The sequence below is a fragment of the Emydura macquarii genome, unplaced genomic scaffold (assembly GCF_026122565.2).
Source record: "Emydura macquarii macquarii isolate MOO-44397 ecotype Brisbane River unplaced genomic scaffold, CSIRO-AGI_Emac_v2 contig_2199, whole genome shotgun sequence".
NCBI classification, from domain to species: domain Eukaryota; kingdom Metazoa; phylum Chordata; order Testudines; family Chelidae; genus Emydura; species Emydura macquarii.
The window spans coordinates 3,439,138-3,452,485 of record NW_027132336.1 but is presented as its reverse complement, the minus strand read 5'-3'; the positions used below and the strand labels follow the sequence as shown (position 1 = coordinate 3,452,485).

General features: G+C 40.9%; 1 protein-coding gene across 1 annotated transcript in view; it reads left to right on the top strand.

Annotated features, from left to right (window-relative positions):
* Window positions 1–13,348, top strand: part of CFAP99 (cilia and flagella associated protein 99) — an 89,010-nt gene that overhangs the window by 37,601 nt on the left and 38,061 nt on the right. The window contains exons 6-9 of the mRNA XM_067558864.1: window positions 2,404–2,578; window positions 6,940–7,020; window positions 10,696–10,770; window positions 11,840–11,899. Coding sequence (XP_067414965.1) covers window positions 2,404–2,578; window positions 6,940–7,020; window positions 10,696–10,770; window positions 11,840–11,899 — 391 coding nt within the window. The remainder of the gene's footprint in view (window positions 1–2,403; window positions 2,579–6,939; window positions 7,021–10,695; window positions 10,771–11,839; window positions 11,900–13,348) is intronic.

Below are 13,348 nucleotides of genomic sequence, written 5' to 3'. Positions count from 1 at the left end.
AAAACATGCTAGAGTAGAGGTGGAAGTGCTACTCCCACCCCCCGCTTATAACATTTAGCCCAGTAGTTAGAGCACTCACCTAGGATGTGGGGGACGTGGATTCAATTACTCTCTCTGCCTGATGGGGCAAAGGGGTTTGAACTTGAGTTTTCCCCTGCTTTAGAGAATACTCTAACCACTGGGCTGTGGGGTATTCTGGGGCAGGTTTTTCCTAATCTCTCCTGCTGCAGCTGTTTCATGGTATATAAATAATTAAGTATGCACTGGGCCAGAAGAGGTGAAGAATAATTCAATAGCCTCATGGTTAGGGCACTTGTGTCGGGTGTGGGGGACCCAGCTTCCAGTCCCCCTGTTTCAGTGCAAATGTAATTTTTTATACACAATGGAACAGTTTCAACAGGAGAGACTGAGAAAGACCTTCCCCAGAATACGCCCTAGCCAATGGTTAGTGCTTTCTCCTCCAACGTGTGGCAAGGGAGACTCAATTTCATAAAAAAAGAATGGCCATACTGGGTCAGACCAATGATCCAGCTAGCTCAGTAGTCTGTCTTGCAACAGTGGCCAATGGCAGATGCTTCAGAGGGAATGAATGGAGCAGGACAATTTACCTAGTATTCCATGCCCTGTCATCCAGTCCTATATTCTGGCAGTTGGAGGTTTCGGGACACCCAGAGCATGGGGTTGTGTCCCTGACCATCTTGGCTAATAGCTATTGAGGGACCTATCCTCCATGAACTTATCCAATTCTTTTTGGAACCCAGTTATAAACCTCTATCATATTCCCCCTTAGTCTTCTCTTTTCTAAACTGAACAGTCCCAGTCTTTTTAATCTCCGCTCATATGGAAGCTGTTCCATACCCCATAATAACATCAAATGCTTCCTTCACTTCAGACAGAGGGAGTAATTGAACCTGGGTCTCCTAAATCCTTGGTTAGTGCCCTAACCATGGGCTAAAAGTTGGGAGGGGGAACTTCTCCTGCAGCCCTTTTGTGTGGGTTTGGCGTGCTCAGAACATGCCTGCCAGATTGAGCTAGGCAGGGGAAGGCTTACTTTGAGGATCCTACTGGGGCTTAGGCATGAGATATGTTCCTGAGTGCCTAACTGAGATGCCTGTGCACATGCTCACTGACAGAAACTTAGGTAACTAGGGGACTTTAATGATAGAAGTTTAGGCATCTGCAGAATTAGGCAGCATCAGAGTGGGGTTGAGGATCTCAGTGGTGCCTAAATGTTGAATTTAGGCACCTAAAATGGCATTTAGGTATCTAAGACCTTTTGTGGATCTAACCCTGAGTCCCATAAGTTACCCATTGCTTTTACATCAGAATTATAGTACAAGCTAAAATTCTGAAGCTCCTTTTACATTCTCCGTGAGGGAGGTCAACTGCATCATAAGGAGCTGAACTGCATACTACCCCTCTCTAATATGAAAATCTCAGTTATTCAGTTACTCTCAACTTTTCTTTTGATGATTTGAGTGGCAGTAGACACATCAGAAGCCTATGTGGTCTTATTATGAAGGGGCTCTAAAACCAAAGAGCAGGAGATGAAAGTCACAGAAAAATATTGGCTTCTGAAGAATTTGTGATACCAAGAATTCAAGGTCTAAGTTAAGATATATTGCTCTTTCATTGCATTATGACTGATGAGACTCTAAAAGTAATGCAGACTTTCAAGGTTCAACACCTGAGTATTTATGTATGGGATAGTAATGTGTCTATTTTAAGTATTAAGGGCCAAATTACATTCATGTATTTCTCATGACTGGTGGGGTTTATAGTAGTGTAATTGAGAGCAGAATTTGGCCCTACACTTTGAAAGTTTTAATCCTGATATACACAAAAATAATACAAAACAAAAAAAACCCAAACCATGTTGGATGTCCCACCAGCTCCACCTTCTGGAGGGATTCATTTGCTCAAGCGAATTATTTATATTCTTCTAATTTTTGATTAAATGAGATTGTGCTAGTGGTATACTCACTCTCTGTCAGACAGTTTGAAGAATATAATTTAGACCATTGTCTGTCTTGATTCCTTTCATCTATACCTACTTTGTTTATGATAACTGCCTCTCTGTTGACTTGCTGTCTGACACTGTTGTAAAATGAATTTGCAATGTGCTTGTTTAATCAGCATAAATTACGGTTGTTTCACCTCAAATAAACAGTTTTATTGAAAATAGACTAACTTTTATTCAAGAAGTGAAGTCATATTTCTGAGTACCACAGTGTGCGCCACTAATCATTGGTACAAATCAACTGATCAATATATTTAAAAGGGAATAAACAGATGAGCCAAAGTTAAGACAGAATTTGCATCATTGACAATCTCAGATACTGCATTATTAATTGATATAAGAGGAAAAAGTGAAAATATGATTTTAAAGTATTTTTTTTAAAGATGGCAGCCAAAAATAGAACAACTTATCAAGCAACTTGCTGACAAATTAGCTAATCGTGTTACAACTATAAAGACTTTGACGGTCACGAAGCCAAAGGAGTTTGATCTGACCATCCCTAAGCCACGAGCCATACCAATACCTGAGCCAATACCGTTACAGGAGAAGCATCAACCTGTGAGTGGTTTTTATTCTTTGGACAATGTTAAGTTGTATGTGTTTGTACTGAACCATAATATGTGGTTAACAGTCTCTTCCTTGAATTTATTTGAATCTAAAATAATAGAAGAAAACCTACTAACACTGATAGAATAACAGGGGAGGACTTTGGTGTTCTGAGTTGAAGGCTGAATTTGTAGAAAATAATTCATGCTGTGTTTAATGGATGTAATAGGTGTTTTCTAAGCATACCATAGATACTCTTCTACAGCAAGGGAAGGTGAAGGTAGCAAAAATGTGGCTCCTACAATTATCTGGAAAGTAGAAAAATCCCATTACAGCAACAATTTAATCCTTGCCCCTTGAATGTGTAACCTAACAGGTTGCTGCTGGGTCATTTAACGTGAAGATTATTCTACTTTGGGGGAATCTGCAGGTGAAGATTGGAAATAAACCCTCAAACTGTAACTTGTATAAAGATATATGGGTTTAATCCTGCTCCCCATTAAAGTAAATGGCAAAACTCCCAGCAATTTCAAAGTAGGCAAAATCAACCCTAGATTTGCAGATCATCCTTGTGGATGGAATTTCATTGCCTGTCATGTGGGTTTGTGTTGTAGCTTAATGTTAATGGTTAGCATTTAATATGTATTGCTCACATGTAAATGAGGGTAGAGGTTTTCTCTTGAAGGCCTAACTGTGTTAGAACTGCCTTTCTAACTTAAGCAGTCACATTGGGTAAGATTCTAATTTCAGTAACACCAGTGTAACTCTGGAGTGACACCATGGACTTCAGTGTGGTTATTTGTTTGGTTAAAGTAAGCAGGATTTGGGCTAACGTTGTTATGATTAATTGAATAAAGACTCCATGATTGTTTATATTTCGTTTCATAGGCAACTGAGTTTAGGACTATAGCTCTGGGCATTATCTATAACCTTTTATTAGTAGATTAGGTTCTTCATAATAAAAATGCTCACAGAAATCATTTGCATCTTTGGGTAGTAGTGCAATTTCATGGTAGCACATTGTAGAATTAATGGGATTTCACACTGAAACAATCAAATACCAGGTTCTGAAAAAATGCATTTATTAAATACTTAATCTGTGTAAGAATGAATCAAGTTACTGTCACCTTGTCACCTTTATGCTGTACAGTCTCCCTAAGAGTAATTTTGCATTAACTCACATGAATGTATAGAATGCATTTGTGGTGCAAGGATTATATTGGATTTTATTTAAATTCAGATCAAGTCTGCCAAATTTGTTTAAGTGCTCATGAAAAAGAGAGTCATCATTGTCACAGTATGGGCAGATACTGTGCTACTTCTGGACATAACTCTGCAAATGAGTTTTGATTCTAACCTGTAACTCCATTGTCACCACCACTAGTTCAGATCCTGAACACCTCCAAAACAGAAACTGATAATCATGTTGAATTGTCTATTAGTTTGCTGTTATGGACTAGTGTCCTCTTAATAGTAGGTTGAGACCATGATATTTCTTTTGAAGTTGCAGCAAATTTGGCTGGCCTCTCACAGCTGGCCCAGATTGCAGGGTACAGGTTAGGAAGATGGGCCCACACCCTTCGGATTGGCAGGTACATGCTGGGAGGCTGTGTATTAAAGGGTGGCCCAGGCAGAAATAGGCCTCTTCTTGCTTCACCCTGTCCACTGCTGCAAAATAAAATAGTGACTTCATGGCCAAAAGTTTATAATTTCTTGTCTCCCTTCTCATCTACACACACCTGCAGCCATTTGCAAATTCAGCTTTCTACAAAGAAAGACTAGTGCTTTAGAATGGAATTTTGAGAGGAACCAAAGGAAGCTAGGTGCTCAATTTCCATTAACATGCAATGGGATTTGGACACCTAAATCCCCTAAACTCCTTTGAAAATCCCAACCATGATTTATTGTGTAAATTAATCCATTCTTTTAACATTAGTCCTATAAGTGGTGATTATGAAATTATTACACATTATTTTAGATTTCTCTAGAATTAAAATGTATACATTCAGTACATTAGGCTGCATTCAGCTCAGATAAAAGTCCTTGTAATTCTATTGGAATTGTACATGTTTGGACCAGGGCCAAATTTAGCCCACTCTTTATATATTTCCTTGACCTTGTGGCTTTTTTTGAGTCTCTGTTTTTTCTTTAAAATAATAACAAAAACAATCTCTTGACTAATGTACAAGATTTTGTTTGATAATATATTGATAATGTAATACTTAAGCTCTATAATCTTGTTATTGTAAAATAGAAGTTCTTAATGCAATAAGCATAACCCTATCCTTGTCCATCTCACAACAGTAATTTTTAAAGAAATACAAGAATGGTCACTGCCAAAGCTCGGAAGTGTTTACTGATCACTAGATATAGCATGTATTCCCTTCCCCTCTTGCTTTTCCCACTCCCCTCCTTCCCCCCTCACTTAGTTAATGTTTTCCGGACACTGTGAAATTGCCTCATTTCCATCCAGTATAACACTTTGTTACTTGTGTGTATATTTTTGAGTGGTTAAAGAAAATTCAGTCGATATCTTAGAAATCGTTTGTCAAGTTGTCTCTTAATATCTAGGGCCACACTGTGCTTTTAAGGCACTCGTCTGTGTTGTGTGCAGTACAGAGTTACGCAACCACTAGGGAAGGTTTAGGAGAGATTGTGCCTCAAGGAGCACAGCTATTGCATAAGCTGTTAGAAGGCTGCTCCCCTCTGCCTCATGCATTTGGTCAGCAATTATAGCCAGAGGAAGAGTGGGGCATGGCCTGGCCTGGCCCACTTTCCTCACCCCTTTTTGTGGTGGCTAGCACTCCGAGAACATTAATAAAAATATAGTCCAGAAAGGACAGATGTGCCTGGCCCCTCTATGAGGCGACAAGCAAGAAAGAAACTCCTTGCCTTTGTGCAGCTTCATAAAGCCATGTAAAAGTTAGCCCTTAATTTAGAGCAGGTTGAGCTCTAGTGTTAGACCTCGTGGAAAATGACTCTTCTCATAGTTGTTTATTCATCCTCTCTTCCACTTAGCTCCCAGCAACTACAGGATGTTTGGTAATTGTCACAAAGAGGAATTCCTGTTCATCTGTCTGTCTAAAGCTTGTTACCATGGTATCTGAGTGCTAAATTACAAGGGTAGGGCCATTTTAAAAACAAATCTGATTGAAATGTCCCTCTGATTTAAATTGCACACAAGTGATAAGTGTGGGCATATCTGAGGAGGGAAAAGGAGCTTTTCAGTGTAAGCTTCTCAGGGGAAGTAGGGATGGTTTTGGGGCTCAAGCACATGTCTGGGGAGAGGACAGAAGAATGATGTTCTGTTCCAAACTCTGACACTGACTTCTTATTCAAGCTTTTGTAAGTCTTCTGGGCCTCAGTTTCCCCATCTGTGAAACAGGGATTACATTTCTTAGCTACCGTTGAGGGATGTCGTGGATTTTAATTTATTGTTTGCAAAGCACGTTGAGATACTTGAGTAGTGTCAACCATACCCATAGTTGCTAACCTTTAAACTTTTCATTTGTGAACAATTATGTAAAAAAGTAAAGTCAATGGAGGGTTGCATGTACGTTTTGGTGCATGTCATGAATGGTTTATGATCCATTAAATGCTTGAGTTCACAAATTGTAAGGCCATTGTGATCTCTGACCTCATGCCCAACACAGGCCGTAGAATTTCACCCAGTAATTCCTAAATCAAGCCTAAAATGTCTGATTGAACTAGAACATATTTATTAGAAATATATCTACTTCAGTCAGCATCCTGTAAACTGGTGGGCTATCTCAGCAGCCCAGGAAAGAACCAATGCCACACCCAAGTCCACTTCAGACCTTTGTCTCAAGGCACAATTTATTGTTCAAACACAAAATTCATAAGTATCACAAAGCAATTCCCTTGACCAACCAGACTACAGTCCTCAGACATATACCAGACATGTCCTTTCCTTATATCCTTTGCTGGGTCATGTGGCAGACAGGTAGAACTGAACCCTTTCCTGGCAGTTTTACCATCCCACATTCCAAAACCTGAGTGCTTCTCCAGACCTGTGAATGCTGTTATGAGGACTGTCTTAATCCTCCACCCCCAAGCAATTCTATACCCACAACTTGCAAACCCTATCTGGAAGTACAATGGGGTCAGAAGTATGAACGGGCCTTCTCACTTTCTGGGAGGCAAAGGAAGCGAACATAAGATTTCTTTCTCTTTTGCCTTTCACCTGGCAAGGATGGATTTTTTTTTAAACTGAGTCAACAGCTGTCTACTTTTTAAATAACTGCTGTAGTTTTACACTAAGGATAAATGCCCACCCCACACACTAAGATTTATTGTTTAAAAGTTCAGTCTTTCATACTCTGTATGACAGAAATTGGTGCCTTTTAATATAGGTTCCTCAGAGCACCTACAAACCTCCAAAGGAAAAGCAGCACCTTCAGAAAATCAAGTACAAAAATCGCCGAAGAGCTGAGGTAAGTGTAGCATGATTTTATTTTTAATTCCCCCCTCTCCTGCATCTGTTTGTTCTTTAATGTAAGGCACAGTTTTCACAGCCATAGGGCTCTATCCAATGCAAAAATGCTTCTGCAGCTGCTGACCCACAGATCCTGCCTTTGAGCCATGAAGGCTGCTCCCTCTATCTCTTTCCCCCACCCTTTGTCTGTTTTGTCTATTCTATTGTAAGCTCTTCAGGGCAGAGACTGTCTTCTATTGACTTTTGTTGCACTACAAATAATCGCAGTACTGTTACAAGGGGTAGTGTTCTCATGGAAGTAGCCATATGATGTTGTCATAATGTGGCCAATCAAGACTGCCCCATCTGCAGACTTGTTCTCACATTAGTGCCCAGTGCCATGCTTTTCTCCCCTCTGTCTGCACTGGCCCTGTAAACAAATCCATGGTGTGGAGATTTCCCCTACCCCTGCATAGATAGCCCACTGAAGGCTCTCACGTCCGCCTTGCCTGGCTCCTGCTCCACAGAGGGACTGAGGGCGGGCCTGCCGACAGTGGGGGACAGTTGCCCAGGGGCATGGTGATTTTAAGGGGGCCCGGAAGTTTTAAAATGGGCCCGGGTCATAGACAGTAGGGTGAAAGCTTCCCATCGGGGAGGCTAGCTCCCTGTCCCACCTCTTCTACCTGTGGTCCCCACCCACAGTCCACCCCCATTCTGTCCCAGAACCCCCACCCCACTCACCGCCGCATTCCTCCCCTCCAGCCCACCTCCCCGCTTGGCCCCCCTCCTCTCTTCCATAACTCCCCTTCTCCACTTGGCCTCTCTGCAGCCGCGTCCCCCATCCTCGCTCATCCACCCATGTCACTCGCTGCGTGCATCCCTTCTCTCCTCCCCTGCTCGCCCTCCCTGCCGCTGCTCTCCATGTCTCCCCCCTGCCCCGCTCAACCCCCCCCTAAACTGTTGCCGCATCTCGTTATAGGCATCTGGTGTTTCTTGTATGTTCTTATTTTCAGGCAGTATTGCTTTTTTTTTTTTTTTTATCCTTTCATTGTGTCTGTGTTGCGCAGAATGTACAAGCCTAGCACACATTATATGGAAAGATTGGAAGGGGAAAGAAACAAAGTGCATTGTCTGGATTGTCAAGAGTCTGAGATAACTGTAGAATCACTTACCAAACAGCCACGTTCTCCAATGGAGCAGATGCATGAATGCAAGCAAAACAAAGGAAAGCCACAGCAGAAAGTGAAGCTGCAGTAGCAGCAGGTTTTGTCATTCTGCCTCTAAAATGGCATAAAAGGCATCCGAAGCATTCACAAAGGCCAGTTCCTCAGACTGTTAACTAAATAAAGTGGAAATTGTGGCTCCTGAAAAGAAAGATGTATTTGGAAATGTCACTTATTCCTTCATAGAGTTGCACATATAACCTTGTGACTGACATGTCAGAGCAGCTCTAGAAAAGAGTGAAAACACCAGGGACCTTTCCCTGTGCATTTTATGCCAGGGCCAATGCTACACATACAACTACTATCCAGTTTAGCATAATCACTCAGAGAGCTGGTGGAAAATCCAGAGTATACCTCTCGCTTCCGGTGCTGCAGTTTACTATCAAAGGAAATGTTATTGTTCAAAGATTAGTAAAATGAAAAATTAAGCACTGGCTGGATCATTACATGTGCTGCCCACTTTAAAAGGGTTCAGCTAGAGCTACTAATATCCTTGTGCCTCTTGGAGCAGTCCCTGGTGCCCAAGCTTCTCTTCAACCCCCCCACTCCACCAATCCAGGAAAAGGAATAAAGTTGTTGTCCTGCTTACTATGGAAAAATAAATGCTGATAGTTGTGTGCCATGTGCAGTAATGGGGCTTTTAACTAAAGTTTCAATCCTTCAAAGAGCTTCAAAGTCATTAGGGCTCCAAGCAGGGGCCCATCCAGGTGGAATTATTTTAGAATCAGGTCCCTAACAAAAGACTTTCATCAAGGATGAAAATTCATATAGATGTTAATTCCAAACTTCATTCCCTGAAAGTTGATTAATGCATATGCTCCTGCACACAGAAATGGAGGTACATTTTTAAACATTTGGCTCAATCTCCTTAGGGATTGTGAGGGAAACATATCAGTGCTCTCCAGGGCTAGGTAAAGTAAGTGCATTTTTTTACATAGGTGCATTCTTTCCAAATAGATTTCTGAAAATGCCACCCATTCGTCTCAATGGGCAGGAGCCTTGAGTGGATCACAGTGAAGTAGACAGCCCCAAAAGGAGGGGGAGCACATGCTGGGGAATGCAGGGGTGGGTCCCTCCTCCTCCAGGAGTTCTCCATCTCCCATTGGCCAATCAGAGAGAAATCGGAGCTGATTGGAGCCTGATTCCCTTTACCCCTCATATTTTTTTAAACTCTTACCTGGGTCTTTTGGAGCCCCTTCCTCTGTTTAACTGCCACATCCTCCCTCCAAGTAGTTGTAGTATAGAAGCTGCTTTTAGGGTGTTGTTCATGTTTTAAGGTGAGGAAGGAATTGTTCCCATTGGGAGCAGATTAGTGCGGGAGGGAGAAAGGAGGGGAGGTCTACCTTTCTCACAGCATCATGAAGGCACAGATAGGCCAAACAGGAGCAGACCATAGAAATTAAGTAGGAATGTTTAGTTCTTTACAACACGCAGCTCAAAAGAGCCAGGTCCCAGAAGTACAGATGTCCTCAGATTTCCATATTTCTTCTTTCTGGTGGAGAAGAGGAGACCTGAAGACTTCACAGACCAAGACCCCCTCCTTCTTTGTACCCTCTGTGCACCACCTGGATGACGTGTGTGAGAGGATTCAGAAGCGTGTGATCACTGAATAATACTACAGTGACTGGCTGAGGAGAGTCTACCCTGAGTTAGGGATTATATGGGTAGAGCTCTGTAGCCCCACTGTAGATCTACTTACATGCCTGGTATTGGATCCCTGGGGCAATGAGGTGGACAGCTCTACTCCCCAATGTTAAGTTTATAAAAGTTGAGATTTGCTGTTTAAATCCATCCTTGTGTCTGTCTTCATTCACTGGTATGTCCTGATTAAGCCTCTGCCTTCAGAGTTTTTTTCTTTTCTGTAGGGCTTTGCAGTGTTAAAAAAAGTGGGGAGGTTACATAACCAAAAAAATGTATATATACGTCACATTATCTTACTGCCTGGATAGCATTTGTTACTTTTACAGAATTTAATATATCAGCCTGTAACCCACAAAGTTCATTGCTCTGTGATCCCTTTTTTAGAATTTGTTCTGATTTATTGAAAATTTTGTTTGACCATATATCAGGGGTGGCCAAACTAAGGCTTGTGAGCTGCATGCATCTCTTTTACTGCTGAAGTGTTTCTCGCAGAGCCCTCTATGCCCCCCATTCTCCACCTACCAGACTGAGGTGGGGAGCTCGGAGCTTCTGCCCTGCAGCAGGGTGGTGGGGCTAAAAGATTCTGCTCAGCGGGGAGGGGAATCTCAGGGAGTCAGTAAGTTTGGCCACCTCTGCCATATATGAATAGTTCTTGTACACCAGTTGCTTTATACTCCAAGCATTCATATTTTCACTTGGTATTTAGAGTTCTGTATTTTAATAATTACCTCAGTTTGCTACGTCAAAAAAAAAAGTTTGTTTTTTTTTAAATTCGTCAATGGAGAATTTAAAATGTACCATATTTTAAAAAATAATTGTTTTGATTTTAGGAACTGCTGCTGGAAGCAAATGTTAGCCAGTTCAGGTGTGCAACCACAATGCCTGAGAACAAAGCCCTAAGAGGTGTAAGTTAAACAAAATTGGTAAATTAAAAAACTACTACCATGTGTTTTTGTACATATTAGTCACTTTTTGTCCATGTGCTCAAAGGATCGCTCAGTATTTGGAGTTAGTAATTATGATGCTGTCATTCCATCAAGGGGTCATTCTAAAATACAAGAAAGCAGAGCCTGACACCAGATTCCCCAGGTAGAACTAAAGCCCTGCCCTTTGAAATGTGGATGTTTTTAGTTTATATAATGCACAGATCCTGGTCTATGCTTCATTCACTGTGCAGGATCTCCACTGGCTCCCTTTTCCTCACTCCAATACTCCTGCTGCTGCTGCCCCTCCTCTCTTCCCTGCCTACTTTTAACACTGCTCTGGCAACTTCCCTTGCACTGTTAACAGTTCTCTTATCTAACAGGGCAGTTTTCCATTAACTTGAAGGGGTACCCAGCAGCTGAATGAAAACTGCTCTTGGTTTGATTAGGTGACTCCTGATATACAGCTGTAGCATCATGCCCATTAATGTAATATGATCACTGTGGTATCATGTCTGTGTATCATTTATACCATGCCAATCACCATGTTATCCAAGCACCTTCATGTGAACATCTATAGCTAGCAGCAAATAATGAAGTTCACTGTCATTGTCAGAATTCCACATACAGTAAATAATCTCATGAAATCTCCTTTGATATCCTGTTTTATCTTCACAAAACTCACAGCTTAGTTAAGAACTGACTATTTGTGGCCTTTGGTAGCATTTCATATTCAATATTTCTTTAGCAAACATTAATGTTACTTTATTATTTGATGTTAGCCATCTAAATACATTTCATAGTAATCATAGCAATAACTTTTCTCAGAACCTGTGCTGCAATTATTTGGTATACAGAACTCTCAATGAGTTAGGAGTGCACAACAGGTTTTAAGGAAGCTATTATTGCATGATCTGATCCTCAATGATCACATTCGTTCTTCCAAAGGAAATAATATTCAAGACACAATTTTGATGTCTTTAATAAGATGATTTTTCCTGAGTATTTGAAAATCTATTTCTGAAATGAAAATAATTTTGATGACTTGCAGTATATATCAGATGTTATGAAGAATAAACCAAAGTTCCGGGCTCAGAAGATCCAGGGCAAGGTGAGTAACACTTACACTGTATAGATGTTACAAGTGTTTGAAAAGTTTAAAAGAAAGTCCTGACCAGATTTGGAACAAGTGCAAATTGATACAACTTCTCTGTAATCAAGTCTATTACACCAAGGCCTATGGCCAGGGGATTAGTAGCTGACAATAAAGTCTGTAGGTCATTGATTCAAATCTAGTTCCTAAAGAACTGAGAGCAATCACCATGTAATGACTGTTTGATCAGTTGTTTAGTTTCCATTGGACAGGTACCTAAATCAGAAAACCCACAACACTGATTACCAAGTTGCTGAGACTTCAGTAGTGCAAGTGGCAGGATGGGCTAGCTGTCCCAAGTATGTGTCTAGGTTCTTGGATGGGCTCAGGCTTGGGGTGGCTAGCTCATGCTGCTGAGGCTACATTCTACTTTTAGCACGCTAGCTCAGTGAGAATCACAACCCCAGCTTGAAGTGTAGACACACCTTTAGAAACGGTAGTACAGCATTGGGAAGCCTGCATTGCCTCTGCCTAAGATGTGATTGTCCTGTGGATAATAAAAGACTTCAGTCCCCAGGACTTTCTATCTGGCACCTTTCATAAACACTAAGAGCAAACCAAAATAGCTGAATCAAAATAACAGAGAATGCCTTAGGATCAGATTCACTATTAGTATAAATGGGGAATTTGTCCCATAGTCTAAAGAAATAGATTGTTTATTGAACAATTCTTGATATTGACGTTTTAGCAGTACATAGGGCCAAATTCTGATCCCAGTTGCATAAGTACAAATTTCAAATAACTCCACTGACTTCAGAAGCTTGTCAGTAGCATGGTGTTGCACATATAAGAGAGGTTCACGACTCTATGGTTCCCTCAAACCACTGCATGTGCAAATCTGCTAACTATTCACAAATGAATAATCAACTACAACAGGCTGACACATTTTATTTGTGAGGTCATTTAGATTCCAGTTTCCCCTTTGAAAATCTGGCCTCTGGAAAATATCTATAAACCAGATCTGACACTGATAATTTACAGTGTTCAGCTCTAACAGTAATACCACTACTATACTTACTACCATTACGTTAATATGTCTGTTTAAAAGTGCTGTCCTACATGATATGCCCAATTTTTTTTAAAGTGCTGTATAGCATTAAGACTCCGACTCCTTCCTCTCTTTGAAGAACAAAAATATGTCAAAAAGCATTTACAAGGTTAACACACTCACAGGACCAACAGTAATTTGGACTTTGTTAAAGTCTGTGTCTGTTACATTTCCCTCTTGACAATCTAAAATATTGAAACTTATTAGCTAGAGTGTTGGCTTGTGGGAATTCAACCATCTGGTTAAGCTGCATACAAGAAAAATATGGATCCAGTGTCTTATTAAATTGATCAGGGACATTTTTAATAGTTACTTGTATATTTTCCAGTGGTATAATCATATTTATCTCATCCAAACAC